General features: G+C 36.5%; 2 protein-coding genes across 2 annotated transcripts; one reads left to right on the forward strand and one right to left on the reverse strand.

Moving 5' to 3' along the window:
* Positions 1 to 60: 60 nt before the first annotated feature.
* On the reverse strand, positions 61 to 4,762 carry LOC121410953 (ribonuclease P protein subunit p14-like). Its single transcript, XM_041603362.1, has 4 exons — positions 4,404 to 4,762; positions 3,428 to 3,589; positions 1,010 to 1,088; positions 61 to 625 (listed from the first exon to the last, which is right to left on the reverse strand). Exons 1-4 carry the CDS (start codon positions 4,439 to 4,441, stop codon positions 554 to 556), a joined length of 351 nt encoding a protein of 116 aa, XP_041459296.1. The 5' UTR covers positions 4,442 to 4,762; the 3' UTR covers positions 61 to 553.
* Positions 4,763 to 4,840: 78 nt separating this feature from the next.
* LOC121410952 (splicing factor 45-like) lies at positions 4,841 to 27,090 on the forward strand. Its single transcript, XM_041603361.1, has 12 exons — positions 4,841 to 4,933; positions 12,249 to 12,365; positions 15,755 to 16,098; positions 16,396 to 16,547; positions 17,032 to 17,213; positions 18,712 to 18,783; positions 19,311 to 19,503; positions 20,587 to 20,741; positions 23,523 to 23,632; positions 24,156 to 24,254; positions 25,022 to 25,094; positions 26,217 to 27,090. The coding sequence occupies exons 2-12, from the start codon at positions 12,284 to 12,286 to the stop codon at positions 26,312 to 26,314; spliced, it is 1,560 nt and encodes a 519-aa protein (XP_041459295.1). The 5' UTR covers positions 4,841 to 4,933; positions 12,249 to 12,283; the 3' UTR covers positions 26,315 to 27,090.

Below are 27,090 nucleotides of genomic sequence, written 5' to 3' on the forward strand. Positions count from 1 at the left end.
GTTATCCACCTTGGATGCATCACTATTCCACTGGAATTTTAAGTCAAAGTTAGTTGATGAAAAAAATGTCAAATTTCAGTATCTTGGCATAAGCAAAAGAAAATTATCCTTATCCTATCTTCTGCAGGGGTGGTGGCCCTATGCTATGTCAACCACTCCTAGGGCGGTCTCTAACTTCATCAGTAGTCGAATACCGCTGGTTCAAATTTGAAATTGTTGTTGGTGAAACTTGGAAATATCGAGCCACTTGTCTAAATGACTGCCCAGACTGCAATTCCTATTGCTCTTGCACGCTCTTGGTTGGAAAGCTTCATCTTGAAAGTGAGTGTCCAAATGATCCATCTCATGATGCATCCTTAAGCATTCAATTCAAATGATTTATTTGCTTGTATTTTCAGTTTTGATAGTGTTATGTTTTAATGTTCACATCAAATAGTATGACTATCCAAAGTCGAGTTGCAGTCCATTCGCAAGGTATGTGGTAGCTTCCATCCATTACCCAGCTTATATTTCCATTACTCATCTCTGGTGAGTTGAATTCTCACAAGTCCTCTCATCCACATCCACCGAGCTCTGATATGCTGTGTTTGCTGGTGTCCAACAGAGGGATGAAATCAGTGGACTCCTGTAAAATGTAAACATAGGGGGGAAAAAGGTTGTTTCATACACTTGGAATAAAGGCACTTGCAATTCATTAGAAAATGCATTTACATGGGTCTTTACTAGACAAGGAGAAAATTGTTTGTAAAGAGTCTATTTATTTGTCTTCTTCTGATCATTCTAAGAATCATTTTGCATTGAACCTCACAATAGCTTATGGGGGATTTTTGCAACCTATATCAAAGGGATAACTTTTCATTAGGTATGTGTTGTCCCAAGTCTCGAGTATTTTCCCTTTTAATAAACGATTCAAGAATGGTTATCTTTGCAGAAATGTCTCCATATTTGAAATGAAAACATGTATATATGTACCCTACGAATACAAAGGCAAACAGTGCAGATGTCTCACCTTTCTTACAATGAAAGCACATCTCTGGTCTTCAAAACATCCATAAAGTGTCAAAGCACTCCAGAGCTTGACCAAATCACTGAATAATATTAAGTAAATATACATGCATATCCTTTGAATGTTTGATTTGATTTTAACAAAATAGAAAGCAGAGGAAAGCTTCGTAGAAAAAATTATTCTTGGGGTTATTGGTACCAAAACCTTGGAAATGAAAATACACTTATATGTACTCCTTTACAGAAGACCAGACGGCCATACTCTTTTTCCAGAAAAAACCATGATAAGTGTTACATGCAGCCTTTTTGTGCTACCATATGGGAAAATAAGAAACATGTGAATAAAACCAGTTCACTTTAAAAACTTTCAACATTAAGATAAATATGACATTTACAATAAAAGACACTGATTGAATGACATTGATACAAAATAATTCAGAAAAAAATTGATTCATTTATGGCTAATTTGTATTCAATTTGTTTAACATGCTGTATGTTTATTGTTTTTTTAAAGATGTCATGTGTGTTTTGGGAATTTGAAGATGATTTCATATTCATAGTAGTACTGTGAAGCATTGACAATGTAATAAAATAACAGACAAAAACGTAGTGAAGATTGAATATATGATTACCGGAATGGTTAAAAAACAAACTTCAGTTTGAGTTGCATTACATACATGAACTTCCTTTTAGAGACAGGAATGGGGTATTTAAAATGAATGAAAACTATTGATAAATATACATTATTTTATAACATACAGAATTAGTTTTATAAGTGAATGGGAACTTCTTGGAAATCCCAGGTAAAGTTAATAGAATTGAATAATGTGCCTCCAATCAGTCCAATGCACTTGGTACATGTTTGTATGTTGGTGTAAGGTGCATGGGGAGGATTTATCATCTTATTAAAGGTCAAGTCCACCTCAGAAAAATGTTGAATTGAATCAATAGAGAAAAATCAGACAGGCATAATGCTGAAAATTTCATCAAAATCGGATGTAAAATAAGAAAATTATGACATTTTAAAGTTCTGCTTATTTTTCACAAAATAGTTATATACACAATTTATTCCTATGAAAATGAGAGAATCAATGATGTCACTCACTCACTATTTATTTTGTTTTTTATTGTTTGAATCCTAAAATATTTCAATTTTTACAGATTTGACAATAAAGACCAAATTGACTGAAACACAAAATGTTAAACAATGGTAATTCCACATGTTCAGGGCGAAATAAAACTTTCTTTCACAGGACAATGAGAAAATTAGAATATTTCATATTTCATATAATGAAATACAAAAGAAATAGTGAGTGTGTGATGTCATCAGTTCCCTCATTTGCATACCGACCAGGATGTGAATATAACTATTTTGTGAAATTAAGCAAAACTTAAAATTGTCATAACTTTCTTATTTTCCATCCGATTTTGATGAAATTTTCAGTGTTGTGCTTGTTGGATTATTCTCTTTTTATTCAAATCCACTTTTGGTTGGGGTGGACTTGTCCTTTAATTTTATGATGTCAAAGCTTAAAGACAAAACTTTCTGAGCATGATACATTTTTGATATTAAAATAAACTCAAATTAATGATGAAATATTTATAAATAAAAACCCAGAATCCACACAAAGTTAATGTAGATACTTTGATTAGATTTGATACAAAATGGCATTTTGGAATATGAACTCCCCAGCAGACATTCAAATATATAATTTTCATCATAGAAATTTCTGTTTGTGAATGTGAATCGGTGTTCTAGCTAGACCCATGTTAGTGGTGGTCGCTATTTCACAGCATTGCAAAGTTTTTTTTCAGGCTGAGTTAGTAGTCTTATTTAAAGCCAAAAGTGAAGGAACATCAATGTAATAACAATCTTAAATTAACAAATCTTTGAAAATATAGGCCTACTAATATTTATCACATATAAGAATATTTCATGTAAATTATGCAAAAATATTATTAAAGATGGATATGAACAGGACTCAACAGGAGTGCAATTATTTCATTTGAAATCAGTGGTGGATGGCCCGAGCAGTGTTTTTTGTGAGTGGTGGTCAGATTTTTTCTGGGCTGGCTGGCCCTGACCACTGATTTCCACTGGCACTATCCAATTTGACCTCAACATGATACATTCCATATATGCATGCACATAGTTTGGGGTTAGTGGATGACTGTGTTGAATTCTACCAGTGCAACTTGGCCAGGTTGAATTGTTGGCGTCTGTATTTGGGTTTGGAACTTTCATACAAAAAATTAATACATTAAACTTTTTTCAAGTACCAAATTAATTATTTTTTTAAAGTTCTCTCATAAAATCAATATTTGCCTTTAATTGTAGTATTAGTCAATACGACATACGAAACTCCTTTTTTTGGGGGGGGTAAGGAGTTGTGGGAGGGGGATAGGGATATTCGATACATACCTCTGACGAACTTTAAGGATTCCCTGAATATTTTCAGGATCATACATCACAAGATCTACCAGAATTGCCACTCCAACGTCACCATGAAGTTGCTTTAATGCCAAACTCACAATTACCTCAAACATCCTCTCCTCAATATCTGGTGGTGAGCTTTCAAACTCTCTGTCGATGAAATAAAGTAAGAAACAAATTAAAACCCCAACATATTCTGCTATCTTAATATTTGTTCACATACAATTCAATAACAATGAAGAGAATGTAGAATATACAGCATATAGCCCTGGGAAGTTGGGTGAAGCACCCACAAATTTTCCGGGGGTGCTGCAGCAGCTATTTACCATAGGCAGCACCGCATGGAATTCAGGCTGACAAGCAAGCAAAAAAATTTTTGGGAAAATATTTATATTATGGTTTTCAACTTATTTTTTCTAAAAGACATGCACCCCCTGAACCCCCGGCCCAGTACAGCAGTGTCAGCACCCGCTATTTAAATATCAGCGCCCTGACGTAGAGAAAGTAAGGGATCCCCCTAGGCCTAGCTTTATTTAGAAATTTTAAAATCTATTTTTGCACTTCAACTGACAGCTCATTTTCACATTCCACATTTGGTGGCAGCGGTGGGATACACAACGGCTCAGCCTCATGCCATGGAGACACATCAACAAACAATAGGATTACTCATGGGATAGTCTTGTAAAAAGGTTGTAATAATGATAAAATTTGTTTAGCACAGGCCTAATGGAAATATTGATGCTAACTTGACAGAAAATTTGGTCTTCAAAAGATAGAAACAGAGAAATGAAGCAAAAAAAAAATAGAATAGAGACACACTAGTTAAAGTTCCATGCTTAGTTAGTACAGCGTGCCGTACGTTATTCGTAATATAGCCTGTCAGTGTCACTGTCTACTGACTCAGAATTTCTCGGTTATGTCCCCTCCAATTGAAATGAAATAATACGGTATCTCCTCTACTCACAATATGACACTCAAATAAATGTATGCATTACAATCCATGATTTGAATCACTATTAACTGATCTTTGACGAAAGTCAACTGTAAGGCTGTAACTAGTTTAAGCCGTTCTCTAACCAAGTCTCAGCTCGTGACTTAGCTTGCGCTGCCAGCTAGCTAGCTCGGTACGGATGCCGGTCTAGCGCGAGCGCGGCCGACATGGGCGCGGCCTCAGCCTCAGGTACGGTACTACTACGTGCCCAACTGGCTGGCTCAGAGCTCTATTCACTGAATGATTCAGTCTAGTCGTGTGTCTAATCTGCTGTTTCTCATTCTTCATAATTTAAAAATGAATTTTACCTGAATAATATCAAAATATTTTGTTTTATATTTCAAAATATAATAAGATGCCAAAATAAATGTAAAATTTTGAAACACAAAATTTTGTTCTTTTGTTTGAATAATTAAGGACACATCACAAATTGCCTTGGATCATCATTCCAGCGGTGAGCACGATCGAGTTGCTCGAAAGCGTCAAGATCAACCAAGTTACCGGTATGTATGCTTTACATCCAATTATATTTTAATATTTATGTCAAACCTCAGTTATCTAGGTGTGTGAATATGTATAGAACGTTAAAGAAAGACATTTACTTTGCCTATTTACGCTACGTCCAAGTTTAGAACTAAACTTTCATATGCCGACACCAATCGAGTGCGCTCATCAGTGTAAACATATAGCGTTTCATAACAAGATTGCAGTAAGAGTAAATGGCCTATGCCAAGTCATAGCAAGTGCCAGTATTAATAGACGCGGTGAACTGGGCCGGGGACGCGGCCGGGGATTGGGAAATGAACCATCAGTAGGGTGTCTGAAGCCACACTGAAAATTGTCAGCATAAAACAGGCTGATTAAGGGGAAAATATGGCACATTTTTTTCGCGAAGATCAGGCTACTAGAAAAATGTGATCTGAATTGATCATTAACTTGCCAAGTTTGAGTTTGACAGTAAGGTCAGGACCACTCATTCAATGAACAAGGTGGGTTATAATATAACCTTGTTCTCAGTTATATCTCCATGTGTGACAAAATAAGGGTGGCAATGTTTGGCTTATTTTCTCTTTTTCTTTGGGGCAAATGCTTGATTTTTTTACACTGACAGTTTCTATTAGACCTGTTAATTCATACTGCTTGGCTCTTATTTAAATTTGATTCTTTATATAATTTTTTCTTAATTAAAAATAGAGATCAAAAAATGAAAATTTTCTTGCCATATTACTTTTCACCAATAGAGGGCGTACACAAAAATATGCCCAAAATTCAAGTTTTTGAGTGCTCTGGTGAATACAAAAATTATTCCCACAGTTTAGAATGTAAGAATTTAATGAAGAAATTAGGTTATTTTGATCGTGATATAGACGGTCAGACATACATGTTTTACTGTTATTACTGGCGGCGTGTGGCGGTATCCACAGATATGTGTTCTGGATATAACCACACGCGTGTGGCTGGATGGTAAAGACACACGCGTGTGGCTGTATACACTGATAAATTGCAAACCCTTATTTTTGTGTGTGTTGAGATTGCCATTTCCCCATGCATTTTCTATGGGAAAATGAAATTTCTGTTTTTTTTCTCACTTTGTCGCAATTTTTCATTGTGATCTGGTTTCATGTTTAGCAGCAGCTTTTTCAGTGACTAAAAGACTGATCCAAGCTTGGCCTTGGAATAGTTTGCCTGCAACACTAGTAATGTCCTCCAGTTACCAGTATCAACTCATTTAAACATGGATTAGATTCTTTTGGTCAAGCAAACATTTTGAAATTGTCTGACATCCACGCCCGCACTATACTGTTTAGACTTTTAATTATTCATCAAAGTGTTTACGACCGGGAGATCCACAGGACTACCTACTCTCCCGTACAGATGATGATGATGATAAAAATCACACCATCAAGAAAGAGCATAAAAAATCCTATTGGACTCCATATGGACAAGTTCTTGGCATTAATAATAAATTTATAACAGCTCTCAGAAGCTAAAAAAATTGGATTTGTGTGTGTCCATTTCTTAAAGGGGAAGTTCACCCTGAAGTAACCCTGGGAGCCCTGGAGCTTACAGTGTAATTGACCATACTCACCGGACTAGCGTGAAGTATGGTCAAAATAACTCTCCGAATAAATAGTTAAAATAGAAGTTAAGCGTTTACCATGATTATATGGATGAAGGTCTAACGAGTGGCAGTTTCCTGACATCTGGGCACTAACTGGAACCTCAAAAAAAAGAAAATTTCTCTCCTACTCCAGTCTCGATCGGCCATTTTGTTACGATTCATCACAAAAATGGCCGATCGAGACAGGGTAGAAGGAGAGAACTTTTTGTTTATTTGAGGTTCCAGTTTGTGCCCAGATGTCAGGAAACTGCCACTCGTTAGACCTTCATCCATATAATCGTGGTAAGTGCTTAATTTCTATTTTAACTATTCGGAGAATTATTTTGACCATACTTCACGCTAGGCCCGCTACGCGGGCGGGAGTTCCCTGGGTTAACCCTGAAGAAAACTTTGTTTTAAAAATAGCAGAAAAAATAGTAAAAAATTTTGGTGAAGGTTTGAGGAAAATCTGTTAAAGAGTAAGAAAGTTATTAGAATTCAAAGTTTTGGATTTGTGACGTCATAAACGAGCAGCTGCCCCATGTGTTATGTAATATAAAATGCATGAATTTCAAATTTTGTATGGTTACTGATGACTTAATTTTGTTTTCTATTCATGATTGGGTGTGAAATGATTTTTCTATTGATATACAAAAGGTACAGTGAAAACCATTTTCAATTTTCTGAGAAAATGACATCTCATTGATTTTTTACCATTCGCTATGTAGGAATGCTGCTCGCATATGACGTCACAGATCAAATAATTGAAATTCTAACTTTCTAATTATTTGATGAATTTTTCTCAAACCTTTGGCAATATTTTTTATTATTTTTTCTGCTATTTTTACAATAAACTTTTTGTCAGGGTGAACTTCCCCTTTAACTACACAGTCTATGGCAGAGAAATGCTGAAAATTGACCTTATTTCTTTCTTCTTTTTTGCAGCCAATAATTTGATTTTTTTTCAAAAATGTTACATTTCTGTCTGAAGGTAATTTTTTATTATTATTATTATTATTTATTTGGCCATAAAAACATACAAAAATAGTACAATGTAATACATAAATACAATTTGAAATTGAATAATCAAATATAGATAAAGTAGAAATGAAAAAGAAAAGAGTAAGAAAACGTTTTTTCCATGGGCCAGGGCTCGCAAAAGTAAAATTCAGTACTATTGCCCAGAGGCATGCGAGCCCTCATGGTAAAACCGTTGAAGGAATGTTGCACATTCAATATATAAAATTACACATTATTAAAATTCAAATAAAACACATTGACAAACATTATTCTGAAAAGTATGTAACGCCAGGCAAGATACAGTAAAAGAAATAAAGACGGGTATTGGGAAGAATTTGAATACCCATGGCGGACTGATTAAGGAATGTTTGTAATGCTTAACATAATATAGCACAAAAATAACTTAGATTTGTGTGAGGTACTAGAGCCCGAAAAGCAACAATGAAATGAAATAAGGAGGAATGCCCTTGACAACAGCAAGAGCATGCCTCCACATTCCTATTAAAAAAAAAAATTAAATAAAAATCTAATGTACCAAATGGATATAACAGATCATACAGCCTGTACTACATGTACTTCAGCATTATTCTGAAATTTCTCTTCAAATTCACAAAGAAAATGTAATATTTTCTTGAAATAATTTTTTTTTTCTCCAGACACCCTACCATCAGAAGTGGCCTAATGCTAGAATCTAGAGGTCACAAAATTATTTTTACTACTTTTATTTTACAAGATAAAAGTGAGGCAACTTAGCTCAGATCGCTCAGTCGGTTAGACTAGAGCACATGTTTTGAATAAGATCATAGTGTAGTCTGTAGATCTCAACGTGAGGCGTTTGAGTCGCGCTTATGCCGAAACGCGTCTGTCAAAAAATATGATGCTAGAGCGTTGTTAGCCCAAAAGCTTCAGTCTCTGTATTTTGGTTGTTCCGCTGAACTACGTTGGCTCCACTCACCAATACATGAATGGGGATGATAGTAAAATGTCAGAAATTGTTGAATAAATCCCCAGAAACGACGGTTGGTTATTCCTGTCTATAGTGTTGTGTGTTAGCTTGCCTCACCACTGTATTCAGTGCAGGTTTGAATACAGTTGGAAAACACTCCGTCCATCGGAAAGGACACAAATGTTGGTCCCGTGTATTATAGGAGAGTCACAACCTATGCACGTTAAAACCAATACACTATTCGTCAAAGAGTAGGGTGTTCATCCGGTGTATTACACCTGCTGGTCCCGGCAAATTCAGGTCAAGGCTCAAGTCAATCTTGACGTTAAACAAAAAAAAAATTGAAAACGTCTCTTTTGAGACAATGTTACTTCTCGTAGAACCCAACTGTACGCTTTAAATACACAATTTATAGTTATCTATTTGTACTCAATTGAGTGTTACTTTTAGGACAGTCCGAGAGTGGCTTGGGCACCTGGTAGTCGGGGAAACTCTTTTATCAACCACGTACCTCTTTTAAGTTTTGCTTCCTTTGATACTTTTTCTCACCTAGCAACTATCAATTTTTTTTTCTTTTCCTCGTCTGCCAGGTGCTCCATCCCCTCACTATGTCCATATGTTTTTCATTGTAAAAAAAATTTCATATTCACAGCTGCAGATACCCTCACAAAGGACCCGTCTACTATTTTCTATTTCATTGGTATACGACCAATTCTGTAAAAATATTATCCTTGAACTCGTAATCGTGAACAGCAATATAATAGACAGGTCTTCTTTCCTCTCTTTCTTTTATGTTTTGCTTTGTCTTCCTTGTCTTGTCTAGTAACCTGTGTGTCCCTGTTCTTTGTAACGTTCTCTGTTATCGTCCTTGTCCAGTTTCTGTAACTTTCTCCGAGCTCAGCTCTATTTTTTCTGTCACTATTTTTAGCTATCAATGATTACACATTAATTATTTGTTAAGGGCCTATCCACAACAAGCTTTTGCTTTACTTTGGGTGCATCCACTTTGAATCTGCCTTTATATTGTAATGAGTTATGTTTTTTGTATTTTGATTGATTTGTGGAAAATAAAATGAAATGAGAAATGAAATGAAAGACATGACAAGACAAGATCTAGCAGTCTCAAACCAACCAGTGAACCAGGCACCAGGGGCCCAGGGCAATTTTTTTTTAAGTATTAAAGGTCTATCTTTAGACATCGACAGCTGGCAGCCGTCGGTTTCAAGTATTTTTTTACATTTTTGTCTCACCTGCGAAGCAAAGTGAGACTATAGGCGCCGCTTTTCCGACGGCGGCGGCGTCAACATCAATTCTTAACCTGAGGTTAATGTTTTGAAATGATGTCATAACTTAGAAAGTATATGGACCTAGTTAATAAAATTTGGCCATAAGGTTAATCAAGTATTACTGAACATCCTTTCAGAGTTTCATGTCACATGACCAAGGTCAAAGGTCATTTAGGGTCAATGAACTTAGACCATGTTGGAGGAATCAACATCGAAATCTTAACCTGAGGTTAAGTTTTTGAAATGTCATCATAACTTAGGAAATAAATGGACCTAGGTCATTAAACTTGGACATAAGGTTGATCAAGTATCACTGAACATCCTGCATGAGTTTCATGTCACATGACCAAGGTCAAAGGTCATTTAGGGTCAATGAACTTTGGCCGAATTGGGGATATCTGTTGAATTCCCAACATAACTTTGAAAGTTTATGGATCTGATTCATGAAACTTGGACATAATAGTAATCAAGCATCACTGAACATTTTGTGCAAGTTTCAGGTCTCATGATTAAGGTCAAAGGTCATTTAGGGTCAATGAACTTTGGCCGAATCGGGGGTATCTGTTGAATTACCATCCTAACTTTGAAAGTTTATGGATCTGATTCATGAAACTTTTACATAAGAGTAATCAAGTATCACTGAACATCCTGTTCGAGTTTCAGGTCACATGATCAAGGTCAAAGGTCATGTAAGGTCAATGAACTTTGGCCATGTTGGGTTTTTTGTTGAATAACCATCATATCTCTGTAAGTTTATTGGTCTAGTTAAGGGATTCTCAAATGGTGGCGCGCGCGCCACTTGTGGCGCACCGAGCCTTGCGGAGTGGCGCTTGGGAGCCGGTATAAAAAAAAAATAAGGAAAAATCGGGGAGAAAAAATGTTTCTACTAGTAACCTGGAAATAAGGATTTGGTGATCATTTTAATGCAAAGAGAAAACAAAAACTCTTTATTTGACACTCAATTGTTAATTGATTTCTTCAAATTTTGTCCAAGTAAGCACCGCGATAACCCCTTATTATGGAGGATCAATGGTGTTCTCCTTTTTATTTATTCTATGTACAAACTTTATGTGCCACACAAGTGATTTAAAAACCCCGTTTTTAGGATTTCTACTTCAACGGTGAGAAATTTTGCATTTCCAGAGTATACGTTTTGGTTAAGAGTTAAACATCAAATAATATGATATTCAAAGAACATCCTGATCATAAAAGAATATGAATTTGGGACATAGCAAGCAGAAACTTTGTTTCCGGGGCCGATTAAAATCCAATGTTGTAAAAGTGAAATACATGTATGCTCAGATGTATTGCCTGCATGCACTCTTGCTTAACACGAACTGAATGAATGATATCGCACGTGAGTTGTAGAGGGAGAGGGGCAGTTTGGGGCGTTAGTGCGGTGCAACGCCTAATATTTTCAGCCCTTGCAAAATAGGAGAACGTAACTTCAGCCACTGGCGTACAGATTGGGGTGGGGATTGGGGACCCCCAAGTGTTTCACGGCCAAGAAAAAAAAAGGAAAGGGAAAGAGTTGAACATTGTATTATTTTCATAAATATTATGTCAAAATGCAGAATTTTGTATTGAAAAGTTCAATATTTTTGCTTCAGCTGCCATATCTAGCCCCCTCATTTTTTTTACTCATTACGCCACTTGCTTTAGCCAATATATCTGGTGCTGAACAGTCTGAACTAGTGGTATCATTGGTATATGATGTGAAAAAGTCACTGGTCATTTTTCTTTTAATATCAATATTGTGTAGTTTGTTGACATTTGCATTCTTCTGTTGATATTAATTAGAGCCCCTCTGGGCAATTTAAAAGGCTTCATATTCCAAAACTTCTGGGGGCTCTGCCCCCTCGACCCCCACCAGGGGCCCCTGGACCCACTACGCTGATACATTACTGGTTTGCGTAATGGATAGTGGAGCATACAGATTCTCAACAAGAAATGTGGCGCTCCAAAAAAAGTAATTGAGAATGGCTGGTCTAGTTCATAAAAAGTGGACATAAGAGTAACCATGTATCACTGAACATCTTGTGCGAGTTAGAGTAGTATTCAAAGTCAGCACTGCTGCTATATTGAACCGCGTGATGCAGGTGAGACAGCCAGAGGCATTCCACTTATTATTTCTCGTACACAAAATGGGATATAATGTGGTCGCAATAGCAGGCCAAATAAAAGGGGAAAAAATAAATCATGCACTTACCTCGATTTTATGGATGAAGGTCTATCATGACACAATCCTGACATAGAGGCACAAACTGGACCCTCAAAAAAAGGAAAAGTTTTGTCACGTTCGTTCTCCTTCTTTCAAAATTGAAAACAAAATGGCCGATTGATACCGAGAACGAACGCAACATGGAGGTCTAATTTTTCCTTTTTTTTTGCTTTAATTGCAGTCAGGCTGAGAAAATGTGATTCGATCTGTAATACTTGTAAATTTTCCTTTTTTTAATTTATAGATTTATGAGGAGGTTTACAGAACTATTATTGAACTATGTCTCTCTATGATGGACTGGGAGTGGATACAGGACCGTCTAAGAAGGACAGCTCTGCTGGTGATAAGAAAGGAGATGTTTGTAAGTTGAATGAATTTTATTCTAACGTTAATTAATCATAAGCACTTGCTATTTCCAATGCAATTAAGTTATCAATAAACTACCTAAACTTACCATGGCAATTTTGATTCTGCAGTGATTAAATGGGGTAACCCCATCATCATAAGTTGGTAGAATGAGACTGCCTAGTTTTTGTCTCACCTGCATAGCAGAGTGAGACTATAGGCGCCGCTTTTCCGACAGCAGCGGCGGCGGTGGCGTCCACACCAAATCTTAATTGAAGGTTATGTTTTTGAAATGACGGCATAACTTAGAAAGTCTATGGACCTAGTTCATGAAACTTGGCCATTTGGTTAATCAAGTATTACTGAAAATTCTGCCTGAGTTTGAGGTCATAAAAAAGGTCAACGGTCATTTAGTGTCAATGAACTTTACTTAGACCATGTTGGGGGAGTCATCATCAAAAACTTAACCTAAGGTTAAGTTTTTGAAATGTCGTCATAACTTAGGAAATATATGGACCTAGTTCATGAAACTTGGACATAAGGTTAATCAAGTATTACTGAAGATCCTGCTTGAATTTCATGTCACATGACCAAGGTCAAAGGTCATTTAGAGTCAATGAACTTTGGCCAAATTGGGGGTATTTGTTGAATTACCATCATAACTTTGAAAGTTTATTGGTCTAGTTCATAAAACTTAGACATGAAAGTAATCAAGTATCACTGAACATCCTGTGCAAGTTTCAAGTCACATGATTAAGGTCAAGTCATTTAGGGTCAATTAACTTTGGCCAAATTAGGGGTTTTTTGTTGAATTACCATCATAACTGAAAGTTTATTGGTCTAGTTCATAAAACTTGGACATAAGAGTAATCAAGTAAGACTGAACATCCTGTACATCCTGTGGAGCGTTGTGGCCCAGTGGATTAGTCTCCGGACTTTGAAACAGAGGGTCGTGGGTTCAGATCCCAGCCATGGTGTAGTTTTGTTCAGCAAGAAATTCATCCACGTTGTGCTGCACTCAACCCAGGTGAGGTGAATGGGTACCTGGCAGGAATTTATTCCTTGAAATGCCCCAGCGCTGTAAAAGGCTGCGGGGCTAAAGCCAGGGTAATAATATCCAAGTCCTTTGGAAGCGCATAGAGACGTTATTTATAATGTGTTATGCGCTATACAAGAACTGTCTATTATTATTATTACGAATTTCAGATCACATGGCCAACATCAAAGGTCAATGAAATTTGGCCATGGGGGGGTACATGTATCTGTTGAATTACCATCGTAGCTTTGAAAGTTTACGGATCTGATTCATGAAACTTGGTCACAAGAGTAATCAAGTATCTTTGAACATCCAGTACAAGTTTCAGGTCATATGACCAAGGTCAAAGGTCATTTAAGGTCAATGAACTTTGGCCATGTTGGGGGTATTTATTGAATTACAATCATATCTCTGTAATTGTATTGGTCTAGTTCATAAAACATGGAAATAAGAGTAACCAAGTATCACTGAACATCTTGTGCAAGTTTCAGGTCACATGACCAAGGTCAAAGGTCAATGGACTTTGGCCATGTTGGGGGTATATGTCAAATGACCATCATAACTCTGTAAGTATATTGGTCTAGTTCATAAAATTGGGACATTAGGGTCATCAAGTATCACTGAACATCTCATGTGAGTTTCAGGTCACATGACCAATGTCAAAGGTCATTTAAGGTCATTGAACCTTGGCCATTTTAGTGGTAATTATTAAATGTAGATTACTGTCATAACTTTCAAAGTTTATAGATAGTGTCTAAAATGTGGATATAGGGGTAATCAAGTATCACTGACAAGTTTAAGGTCACATGATCAAGCTCAAATGTCAATAAACATATTATTGTATCATTTTTGTCTCGCCCACCAGAGGTGAAGGCGAGACGTAGGGATCCAAATGTCGTCTGTCGTCCGTCCATCACAAATCTAATGACACATAACTCAATAACTGTAGGTCGCTTTTCAACCAAACTTGGTTTGTAGATGGACTTGGGGGACCTGCATGTTATGCTGCAGTCGGAGGTCACATGGTAAGGTCAAAGGTCATTTTCAGGTCAATGTTAAAGTTTGCATGCAAGACTCTCTTATGACACCTAACTCCGCAAATGTAAGTCACTTTTCAACCAAACTTGGATGCTAGATGGACTTGGGGACCTGCATGTTAATGCTGCAGTTAGAGGTCACATGGTAAGGTCGAAGGTCATTTTCAGGTCACCGTTAAAGTTTACATGCAAGACTCTCTTGTGACACCTAACTCCGCAACCTTAAGTCACTTTTCAACCAAACTTGGATGCTAGATGGATTTGGGGAACCTTCATGTTATGCTGCAGTCGGAGGTCACATGGTAAGGTCAAAGGTCATTTTCAGGTCAATGTTAAAGTTTACATGCAAGACTCTCTTATGACACCTAACTCCACAACCGTAAGTTGCTTTTCAACCAAACTTGGATGGTAGATACTTGGGAGACCTGCATGTTATGCTGCATTTGGAGGTCACATGGTAAGGTCAAAGGTCATTTTCAGGTCAGCGTTAAAGTTTACATGCAAGACTATTATGACACATAACTCCGCAACTGTAAGTCACTTTTCAACCAAACTTGGATGGTAGATGGACTTGGGGGACCTGCATCTTACACTGCAGTTGGAGGTCACATGGTTAGGTCAAAGGTCATTTTCAGGTTAACTTTAAAGTTTAAATGCAAGACTCTCTTATGACACCTAACTCCGCAACCGTAAGTCACTTTTCAACCAAACTTGGATGGTAGATGGACTTGGGAGACCTGCATGTTAGGCTGCAGTCGGAGGTCACATGGTAAGATCAAAGTTAATTTTCAAGTTAACTTTAAAGTTTACATGCAAAACTTTCGTATGACACCTGACTCCGCAACCGGAAGTTACTTTTCGACAAAACTTGGATGGTAGATGGACTTGGGGGACGTGCATCATGTGCTGCAGTCGGAGGTCACATGGTAAGGTCAAAGGTCATCTTCAGGTCAACATTACAGTTTATGTGCAAGGCTTTTATGATAAGCGTTATTCCATCCCAGTCATTTCACAATGATGTTTTGATACAATTCTGTTGCGTGCCCTCGCAAATCACGATATTTCTGGTTATTTTCATAAGTGGGCGAGACACAAAATTGCTTTTGCCTTGTTTGTAAGTAATTATTTTATAGTAGTTTTCAAAATTCAAAGTCACCACTGCTGCTTTATTGAATCGTGTGATGCAGGTGAGACAGCCAAAGGCATTCCACTTGTTTAGATATCTTTGCGGTATGGTTGTCATGAGATCTCATTAATTCAACACTTGTCGTTTTCAAAGATGTTACAGAAATATCTCTGTCAACATTGCATTATCCTTTGTTTTATTTTCAGCTGGATGGTCAGCTGGCATCAAGATGATGCAGTCTCATCTTCGCATGAAGAAGGCTGCTTTAACCGAAGCCCAACGCAAAATGAAACAGCCATCTAGCCGTTCAGTTCTTGACCCCAAGAAAGTACCACCACCTGGTGTTGGTCCTGGACCTGCAAGTGGTGTTGGTCCTGGACCTGCAAGTAGTGCCAGATCAATTGGTGATGGAGGTGGAAGGGATGTTAGTGGAAGGGATGCTGGTGGAATAGATTTAGGTGGAAGTGCAGGATTATTAGATGATCATTCTCGATTCAAGCCATCTAATCTGCCACCATCAAGAACATCATCTTCATCTGTACCAAGATTGGTAAGCATTTTAACTGTAGGATGCATGAGCAATTGTCATTTCAATTATATTATTTTATTAAAGTGGAAATTTCAGTAAATTGTGCTCTGGTGTTATAAATGCGATGTTGATAATAACCAAATGCGTTTTATCCAGTATCCAACACTTATCTTATCATAACTTAAGATTTTGAGCCATGAAAATAATCTATTAATTGTAAAATATGGTGCCCAACAAAAAAAGGTAAAATGTTGTTAGAGTCTTTGCTTTTCAAGAAAATACTGTAAAACTACCATTATTCTTCTTTGTTTGTTTCAGGCTCCTTCTTATTTGCCAAGTAATCTTGGTTCAGACGGTGAAAACGAATATGACCCAGCTTATCCAAATGAATATGAAAAGGTTGCAAAGAAGTTAAGAGAGAAGAGGGAAAGGGAGAGGGATGAGCAGGATAGAAGAGAAAGGGAAGAGAGGTAAGTCAAAATTATAGTAAATTGATTTGCCTACAAAGATGATATATGTTTACAGTTGTTGGTTATGAGCTGTTATGCGTTTTAGCTTTCTAATAGGAGATATGCTGTAGATTATGAATATAAACAATTGTAAAAGTATTTCCCAAATTCCCACAATGCATGACCAGGGTGTTCTAAGTCTGTTGTAAGATATGTTGTAAACAGTTGTATCAAGTGCCATTACTAATACTGTAAATTATACAAAAACCGTTTTCTCATTTAAAAGACAAGTATATAATCTGGCCATTGTGATTATGTGTTACATACCATGAAAGAAGATATTGCTATGACTTCAAATCAATCTAAAGACTCTCAAACATTGTCTTGCCCTCTCTCAAACTTGAATGTTTATAATTTAAAATAAAATGTTTTTCTACCATTTATGAATATGATTGATGGCATATATGTATATAACTTATAGAATTGACCCCCAAAATACTTCCAGGAGGAGACGTCGTGAGAGAGAACGAGAACGAGACAGGGAAAGGGACCGTGAGCGTGATAGGGAACGCCGTGAGCGTGACCGGGATAGGGATAGAGATCGAGACAGAGAACCACAGGGATTTTCCAGACGTCCAGCCAGTGATGATGAAGATGATGAGAGAGACAGGGAGAGGAGAAGGAACAGTATGTATCTGCACATATTTTTTGTTTTCAGAATGTTTGTTGTTTGTTGGCCTCATCATAAATATAATTTCATGTAAACCAGAGTAAACAAAGGGCTTCAAATTGTTTATCATAAAGAGATCTTATTAGTAGGTTGATTAGATGTCTTATAATTGGGCTGTAAGTTTTCCGAATGTCCAAACAGCTTTGAGGGCAATCATCTGGGACTATCACAGTGCATGATCAACTAATATTGCCTTGCCCTTGATAAAGGCAATGAAGGTCGAATTTACTCTTATTTATATTTAATGCTTTGCTCTGCCTAGTTTGTTGATAACATATCATCTTTTTGTGGGATGTCATCGTATATATGTACTCGCCAACTTGCAACGTCAAATCTAAATGTTCTGGAATGCAGAAAAGCCTGAAAAGGCATTTCTCGATAAAAAAAATATTTAAGTTTGCAAAATTTGTGTTTTATGCTTATAACTTCACACTTATATTCCCTAACTTGTGTGTTTAGTAGATATGAATATCATCATTTAAAATCAACTTAGAAGTATAGTGAAGTAATAACTTGCTTTGTAATTATGAATTGAATGATATTTAATTATGTTATAATTTGTGTCATAATTTCAAACATTTGAAAAAGGGAGAGCAGCCTATTATTTTATAGACTCTGATGATAAAATTGATTGACATTTCTATGTGGACATTAACACTTCTTAGACTGGGCTATTTCGACGCCTATAAAGACTGGGGGGGGCTGAATCAGCCCCCCCTTATGATCTCGGCCGTTGATCGCGCGATCGCGACGAAAATTGGCACACGCGTTACCCATGGCATTATCTACAAAACTATAACATCAAATTCGGCAAAAAATCTCATGTCTCATTAATTATGCTAATTTATGCGTAAAATCATAAGTTTGCTCTAATTAATAAAATAATGCCATTGAAATGCTAATTTTTGTTTCATATACTCTAGATAGGCATCTGATCAAATTGATTTTTAAAAAATTTCAAAATCAAATTTATTTTTTTATGTATTCTATTGTTTTCTAAATTTCTTATGTATTTCTTTGTTTTTCGACTTTTTGTTTTTTATTGTTTTTTCAATGGAAATTGTCGGGGACTTTATTTTGACCATAAACAAGATAAAATTAATTGATTTTAAGCAGTAAAAGGAAAAATAATGAAACATTTATGAATTTTGGCTAAGAACACTATTTGCATTGGATTTGTACACAAATTCACGGTTTTGAGTAATTTTGGGTCTGCATGCACTTACGAAATGTTGCGTAATTTTGGAACCGCGTACCCAGGGGTCACAATTTTGGTCTCAAAAGTTGCGCGAGACTTGAAAGTAAAAAGTCAGCGAGCGACGCGGTCAAAAAATTTCGCGCAGCGGATTTATCGCGAAAAATGTCGAGGGGGGGCTGAATCAGCCCCCCCCCAGTCTTTTTAGGGTTAACACTTCTTGTTATAATATTTTTCATGTTATATTGATTTTTCTACAGCTGCAAACAGAGCTGCTATTGCCCCACCATCCTCACTAATCAATGAAGATTCCAAACCTAAAGATGATGGATGTGAGTATGTTTAGATTGTGCTGCAATTAAAAACCAGGGGTGCTTTGAAAAACTTGTTATTACTTTAACACAGGCAAAGCTTTATGCACGATTGGTTTTGTTTCTTTTAATGATCAATGGGATCCTCATAATTATGCTGGTTGTAACATAGAGTGGATTTTTTATCATTCTAATTCAATTTTGCATTCAGGTTTTTGTTCTTATCAGGAATTCCCCTCAAGATAGATTGGATTTCAACTTAAAGCTGATTGGAATAAACATAACAGAGAATCTGATTTAGCTCCCGAGAACATTTTCCAGTTGTTCGTTATGTTGTGCAATTACTTGTGCATAAAGTTTTGATTAACTTATGAGCAGGCGATAAGCAATGTGGTACATTTGTAGGTATTTGAGCTTGCCGGAATGCTCCGGGCAGTGGAGTACTTGCATTATTTGAGGGCAAGTCAGAAGACGTTGACTGGGGCAATCTGTAAAGGGCTTATCGACATCATCCCAATGTATTAATTGATGTATGATTGTTATCACAGTTGCAGCTCCTCTTCCCCCTTCAAGAGATAGACCTTATGCAGATATGATGAAGAGAAAGAACCAAGATCCAGATGATCCAGAAGGTGCCAAGACACCTCCAAGGATCAGTGAATTTGCTCCACCTCCAGAGCAAAATACATTTGTCAAACCACCTGCACCAAAACTAAACTTTCAGGTCCCAGTGGGGCTAGGGTAAGTGTTATTTTCATTCTTTTTCATGCAATTTACAGGGAATAGAAAGAAGTTCACTTTTGTTCAGGCTAGAAGGAATGAAGATGCCGTCTTCATGGAGTATCATCGCTATTATTCTCTGTCATGCTGCATTTCTAATCTATTCATTAACTGTTTATCCACTATTAGTTGCCTTTGTCTATCTGTCACCTGGATCTGATTACAAAATAGGATCAGAGATTGAAAAAAAGATGCACTGATGTTTATGTTCAGTAGAATTATGCAAACCTGTTAAATACCAAATAATGTAACTCTCATTGGCTTAGTACATGATATGCACCCTATTCCAGTGGGAAACTAATTAATTCAACGACTTGATGTGGTGCTTTCTGAAGAGTAGGCTATCATCATGGTGCTAATGATGTGTTTAACATTCATTCTTTGGTCAATCCTTAAAAGACTATTTTGTTAGAGGAGAGGTAGAGATAACATGGATGACAATATACACAGAGACTAGGGTATTTTTGAAAACGGGTAAAGCCCTGAAATGATCACCTGACTAATTGAGATAAATGACATATTTCCTGGAGACCTCTCTTCATTCTTCAAGATAAAGACATAATCATGTACATGACATAATCGTGTACATAACTTCATGTACTGTATTGTATTTTCTGAAAGGGGAACTAGCTTCCAATTTACAAGAATTCAAAATCTAAACTTTTATTCAAATCAGATGAATTCTAGTGAAGTTAAAGAAACTTTAAGAAATTGTACATTATGTAGATGAAACATGTTGGCATATCGTCATGAATAACACAATGAGTGAGCTGATGATCGGATTTTCCTACTTTGTTCCTTAATTACTTTATAATATGAAGTAATGATCATTTCAATTATCTGTTTCAATGATATAAAAACAGATTTACTCCTCACTTGATGTGTAAGATCACCATTTCTGTAAATGATTTTATTACAAGAGTATCAATTTTCTATATCAGTTTGTTGTATGATGTAATCTGATTTTTCACTCTTCCAAATTCATATCATTTTCTAGCAATTTTACTTTTTAATGGAATTATTTTCTCCTTGATTGTGTTGTAGTACTGACTCAGTGGCAATGAAAATCATGACTAAGTATGGTTTCAAGGAAGGAGCCGGGTTAGGCAAGTCAGAGCAAGGAATTAGTACAGCACTACAGGTTGAGAAGACAAGCAGAAGAGGAGGAAAAATCATCAATAAAGATAAAGAAGTACAAGGTAGCTATCCTCACACTATGAGGTACTCTGTACAGCAAATGATTCATTTTTGTCTCGCCCACCAGAGGTGAAGGCGAGACTTAGGGATCCAAATGTCGTCCGGCGTCCGTCCGTCACAAACCTGTAATGACACATAACTCCGCAACCGTAAGTCGCTTTTCAACCAAACTTGGATGGTAGATGGGCTGCATGTTATGCTGCAGTTGAAGGTCACATGGTAAGGTCAAAGGTCATTTTCAGGTCAACGTTAAAGTTAACATGCAAGACTCTCTTATGACAACGAACTCCGCAACCATAAGTCGCATTTCTCTCTTAAGGCAAGTGGTATTCCATCCCAGTCATATTACAATGAAGTTTTTATACAATTCTGTTGCATGCCCTCGTGAATCACGATATTTCTGGTTATTTTTATACGTGGGCGAGACACAAAATTGCTTTTGCCTTTGTTTTTTTTTCTTTTGTTTTTTGGAAGGGGGGAGGAGGGGTTTAGAAATTACAAAATATTTATCATTACTACACATGGACCTTTCGAATGTGTCTGTGTATTTTTGCAGCATCTTAATGCTGTATCATTTGAGGAAAGACGTTATTAGTTTAAAAACTGGCAGTGCCAAAGTAAGTGTATAACTGTTTGTGATTCCAAAGGGATTTAGTCTTTGTTGTCAATGCTAACCTAGCACCAAATTGATTTACATTGTGTAGGTCCATCTGTAGAGCTTCATGAGGTTCACCAATCTTCTTCACAGAATTTTGAAATTTTGACTAGAACAATTTTTATGCTAATTTATGCAAAATTAGTTTATGCATATTTTTAAAAACTCACATGCTTTTTCTACTTTTATTGTTGACCGATTTTTACTTTTTTCTTCTTCCAGCTTGTAGAACTTTATGGGTTCACCAAACTTCTACACAGAATTTTGAAAGTTTCAGTAGAAAATTACTTATGCTAATTATGTGAATTTATTCAGAAATCACAGAAAATACCTATTCTTTATTTGTTGACAGATTTTGATATTTTTTCTTCCATATAGTAGAGCTGCATGAGGTTCACCAAACTTGTACACACAATTTTGTAATTTTGTCTGGAAAATGATTTATTCTAATTTATGCAAAATTTATTCATGAATCACAAAAAATGTTTTTTCTTCTTCATTTGTTGATCAATTTTAATTTTGTTTGCTTTATATGATAGCTCGAGGTGGTGATACAAAATTTCAACATAGAATTTTGAAACTCATTAAATATGCTAATTTATTCATATATTTTCAAAACTCACAAAAATTACTTATTTATTTGTTGATTTATTTTGGTTATTTTTATTCCATCTGAGAGCTACATTAGGTTCACCAAGGTTCTACACAGAGTTAAGAAACTTTGACTAGATAATTATTAATACTTAATTCATATGAAATTTATTCATAGATCAATAAAAATGCTTATGTCATTTCTTCATCAATTTCAATTCTATATCCTCAATTTATGTCACCAATATTATTCACTATAGCAGAGATGCTAACTGATAGCTCAAAAAAATCCTGAAAACCCAGGCCGGGGGTCCAGGGGCCCGCCCAGGGCCCCTGGCGGGGTCAAGGGCGAAGCCCCCTGAAGCTGGAACGTTTTCTTATTCTTTAGAGGGCTGAAATCATTAATCTACAGTAGTAAATAACAAATAATTAATGACATAATAAACTTCATATCATAGGCAAGAAAGGTGCTCAAAAAAAAAAAAAATCATGTAACCCGTACTCATTACGGTACGGGTTAACCTGCTGCGGCCAATGGGTGCGACTCGGGACGGGTGTATGTAGCAGCTGGGGTGCCCTTTTTCACTCACTGTACTCATCAACAAGACAATCCTATACTATTGAAAATCCATAAATCACAATTTCTATCAAAATGATGGATAGTTCACACATATGAATTGATGAATACGCACCAGAGAACATATATTTCATGGTAGCAAATAGGTTTTCAGCTGAAATCCCGCGGCAGACAACCAATCACTCACGCAGCAGCAGGCAATTGCAGCCACACCGGGCCGTGCTTCGAGCGGTTCTACCGGGCGATCGCCCGACTGGGATAGCGCTGACACCCGTATCCCTGCAGGGTATAGGGCGGCGTTTGCAACTGCTACAATGTATTGCTCGCGCGTACCGTGCAAGTACAGTACCAGCTAAACTTCATGCTGCGCACAACGCTAATAATTTTCCGTCTGCGCAAATTGGCCATCCAAAATTGAAATTGCGCTCTCCGTAGCGAACTCCGTGACAAGATTTGGAGGGGAAATTTTTACGGATTTCACTTTGACAATCAATTTTTTTTTCCGGAATATTTTTCAGCAAAGGAAAAAATCCGGAATTCCGGAAAAATCCGGAAAATTAGCAACTCTGACTATAGTGTCAACTGGGCTGAAATTAAAATTGTGTTAAATTTTGTTGCGAGATGCCGGATGAGCTCCTCATCATTGATGCGCTAGTTTTTCTTGAGCTCTATTAAGCATTTTGGGGCGAAATCGTACCAAGCCCCCATGTAATTTTTCCCTTGATGTTATTGCTGTTTATTATCAAACATTACAGATTTATCATGAAAAATGTGGAGGGGGGGAGTGTGTTTGCCCCCCTTCTCTCCTCCGGGCTGTATAAGGTTAAGTAATTCATATATGTACATTAATTTTTCATTCTTCCAACATGGTATACATACATGAAAAAAAATTACGTAAAACCCAATAAATTCTGTAGAGCTAATCATGATATCTTCCATGTTTCTCCTACTTTATTTTAGAGCAAGCTGTAATGCCACCTCCGTCGATGCCTCCCCCAGCTGCTCCCAAGTCTGGTCCAGCACCCATCACAGATGTTCTTAAGAATCCAACTAAGATCCTTCTCTTAACGGTAGGTTTTATCAATGATGAGCATAGATTGTGATAATTTTTTTTTCATAACCTTTTGTAGTGATCTGTGCTTATCAGTCATTTTCAAAACCCTTGTTCAAGGTCCTCCATACTTTTCTTTAGATTTACAGTTCCTTAGCTCTTTGGTAATGCTTTGAAAATGTAATCATCCTTTAAATATTGCATATTAAGAGTGGTCTTCATGATTAATATGATTAACATTAATCATATATGAATCTCCATGAGGATTTGCCTTTATTCAAATATATTTATACCTCTGTCCACCGTAGGTGGTTGCTTGAAGCATCATTTTGGGGTTGTCTGTTGGATTTTATATTCTTCATTATCATAAATCAAGATCACAACTTCTATCATCTCATTGGTCATTGAATTATCACATTACAGTAATTTGCATTGACATCTCTAAAGTCATATAACTTTGGATAACATTTGTCCTTCTTTAATAGCTATAAGATAGCAGCATATGATTTCACTTTTGATACTCTCAAATTTTCTTTCTCCAGAATATGGTAGGACCTGGTGAGGTAGACGATGAACTTGAACCAGAGACGGCTGAAGAATGTTCCAAGTATGGAGAGGTTGTCAAGGTTCTCATCTATGAGGTATGGTTGATCAGAATCATTGACATGGATTCCTACAATTAGACTCACCTACACTGCAGTGGTCGGTGCCCATTGTTCAAAATCATGCATGCCCATCCGGTTCTAATTTCCAGACTAACAAGGAAATGATGCTTTTAATGTTTGAGCACTGAAAATTGACTAGTTTCAGTTTCCCTGAACCCCTGTGGCAAGGTTTTGGGTGATAAAACTTCTACCACTCTAAAGTTCCTGGTGCCAGCCCTGCACTAGGAAGATAGATATCTCCATCTTGTCAGTCCAATTTTATTGAAGCTTTTTGTGTGATCCAGTTTTGAGTTCAATGAATATGATTCAAACCATGTAGTGAAATCACCCTCTACTCATGACAATAGATATCGGGACTTGTACTTTGCTTCACACAAGGTAAACAAAGGTTCTCAAATTATTTTTGTCTGCATATGCAAATAATTCATGATTTCTGCTTTACATCATTATAAAGTTCAGGTTTTCTTCTTTATTTCGTCAAGGCCTTATACATGCATGACACACTAAGTTTATTCTTCAGTGAGCCAGAAGAGTTTGAAATTCCAAAATAAAGTTGTGCAGAAAAATTGGTCATGATAATATTTCAGATACAGCAATCTTGAATGAAAAGGGGATAGCCTATTAGGATTAATAAGTGTGTCATTGAGTAGGTGTTGTTAAGTGATCCGGTCTAAATACTATGAAAATTGTATTGTAGTGGTTATTGAGCCTTAATATGTGGGTGTGGTTTTTCTCTTCTATAGGATCCCCTCAAGCCTGACACTGAAGCTGTGAGGATATTTGTAGAATTCACAAGGGTGGAAGCAGCAGTAAAAGGTAATAAACACCAGGCTAATTTTCATTTTTTTTTTCATTACACATGTGCTCCCATGAAAAGTTTCATGAGTGCTATTTTGAAGACTATTTGGGCTACATTTTAAAATATTTATTGCACCTTCTCAAAAATTGTGGAGCATCCTGGCTATAGAAATCAAGATTTCCAGTAAATGTTAGGGCGGTTTTATTCAGCTGAATATCGGAGAGCTGAGAAGTTACATCTCAAGAAGAGGCTCTGCCAAGGCGCACAGGGGGATATAGCAGTGTTCAATGAGAGTGATTTTATTTACTTTGATCACTTTCACTATTTAGCAAGTGCTATATCAGGGCTCAACAAATGGGAGCGAATCACTTGTCGCTCCAATGTATTATTTTTTAATCTGTTAAACACTACATAGTATAGTCTATGCCCGTTCCCCTTTCAATAGTCTAAGGAGACCTATCTTGCAAACTGAGCAGGTCAGCAAATGTGAAGATCTGCAAAACAAGGGCAGGCAGTTCGACCAGTTTGAATTTCCATCTTCTGTAGAAAATGCAGTGATGAAAAAATCAAATTGTTAAGTTTATGAAACCTCTCAATGAGAGGATCTATAAACTAAATTCAATCTCAGAATTTATTGCTTATATGTTCTTGGCTCAAAATTTTTTATTTGCTCGAGACTTGACCCATGCTGTTATGGGAGAAACCTGGGCAATGTTTCATAAAAGAACTTGTTGGATGCTTTATTTATCAGATAAAGTCTGATTTCCCTTAAATACATTTACTGTAAGTAAAGTCAATAGGTTCCTCTGATTTTCATAAGGTCATAGAGGATGGGGATGAAAACAGATTACAGTGCCAAAGCATATATTTCTGTTAATATTTATAGATATATAGATACCTTCACCTCATCTTGTTTTACTAAGGATTTCTTCTGCAAGTGAAGGTATATTTATGCAGCAAGTTTAAATTGAGATTCAGTGTAGATGTTTTCATTCAAGTCACCCTACGGAGACTGAAATGTCTGCTGCTTATACTATTATTGTGCCAAAACAAACAACTTTTTCTCATACTTTGTCATTTATTGTAATTCTAAGCAATAATTCTCATCTGATTTTATTCGTGATTACTTTACATTTTAGCTGTTGTGGACTTGAATGGCCGTTTCTTTGGAGGTAGAATTGTGAAGGGCTCTTTCTACGATCCGACAAAGTTTGAAAAATTTGAACTCACAGCGTGATCATGATTAAATGAGGAAAGAAATTCAACTAGACCAGTGACAGTCAACAAACCCCACATAATATTTAACTGCTGGGACTGACCTCTATGTTTGAGCTTGAAACTGATAAAAAGGGAAATCCAAACCCAACCAAAGTCTAAATGATTAAGTTTATAAATTACAAAATCTGTAGGTGAATTTATTTTGCCAAAACTTTGCTGCCAGCAAATGGTCATGAATGTGCATGTATCAGACACCTCAAAGTGGAAAAATCCAGCATGTTCCAATGTTTTCATTTCCCTTTTTAGACGATTTACATTTTATTATCAATAATGTCTATTGAGAAATTCAACATGTTTAAAGCCAATATGGAGAAATGGAATTAGTTCTATTTTTGTACATGAAATCAGGGAGAAGTTGCCCTGTAGCTACGTCACAGTCCATTCAGTAAATTGTCATTTCAAAATGAACCGCTCAAATATTAGTATTCTTCATTATTATCTCCATCCTAATTTACACAAATTTATCTTACTATTTTAAGTCTTGCTTGCTTAAACATGAAATAAGAATCCCCTTGAAGTGTTTCCTAACCCTTACCAATTTAAAATGCTCAGATTGTCTTTTCATATCTCTTAATAACAATATCCTTTTGACCATCAAAATTAGATATGCTGCTCAGAATTTCTGAACATGTCACTGACATACAGCTTTAGATAGCAATCTTCATGACCCATTTGGGATTTGCTCTACTGATTGAAGGCCACCCCAAAAAGCTAAATTATTGAACAAATAGATAG

This window comes from Lytechinus variegatus, chromosome 3, assembly GCF_018143015.1.
Source record: "Lytechinus variegatus isolate NC3 chromosome 3, Lvar_3.0, whole genome shotgun sequence".
Lineage (NCBI taxonomy): Eukaryota > Metazoa > Echinodermata > Echinoidea > Temnopleuroida > Toxopneustidae > Lytechinus > Lytechinus variegatus.

Bases quoted from the DNA above. Each gene is read 5' to 3' on its own strand.
- LOC121410953 (XM_041603362.1), bottom strand. From the start codon at position 4,441: ATGGATTGTAATGCATACATTTATTTGAGTGTCATATT. The intron at 3,590-4,403 runs GTGAGTAGAGGA...TTTCATCGACAG, and splicing joins ATTTATTTGAGTGTCATATT to AGAGTTTGAAAGCTCACCAC. The intron at 1,089-3,427 runs GTATGTATCGAA...AATATTATTCAG, and splicing joins ATCCTTAAAGTTCGTCAGAG to TGATTTGGTCAAGCTCTGGA.
- LOC121410952 (XM_041603361.1), top strand. From the start codon at position 12,284: ATGTCTCTCTATGATGGACTGGGAGTGGATACAGGACCGTCTAAGAAG. The intron at 16,099-16,395 runs GTAAGCATTTTA...TGTTTGTTTCAG, and splicing joins CTTCATCTGTACCAAGATTG to GCTCCTTCTTATTTGCCAAG. The intron at 24,255-25,021 runs GTATGGTTGATC...TCTCTTCTATAG, and splicing joins TCAAGGTTCTCATCTATGAG to GATCCCCTCAAGCCTGACAC.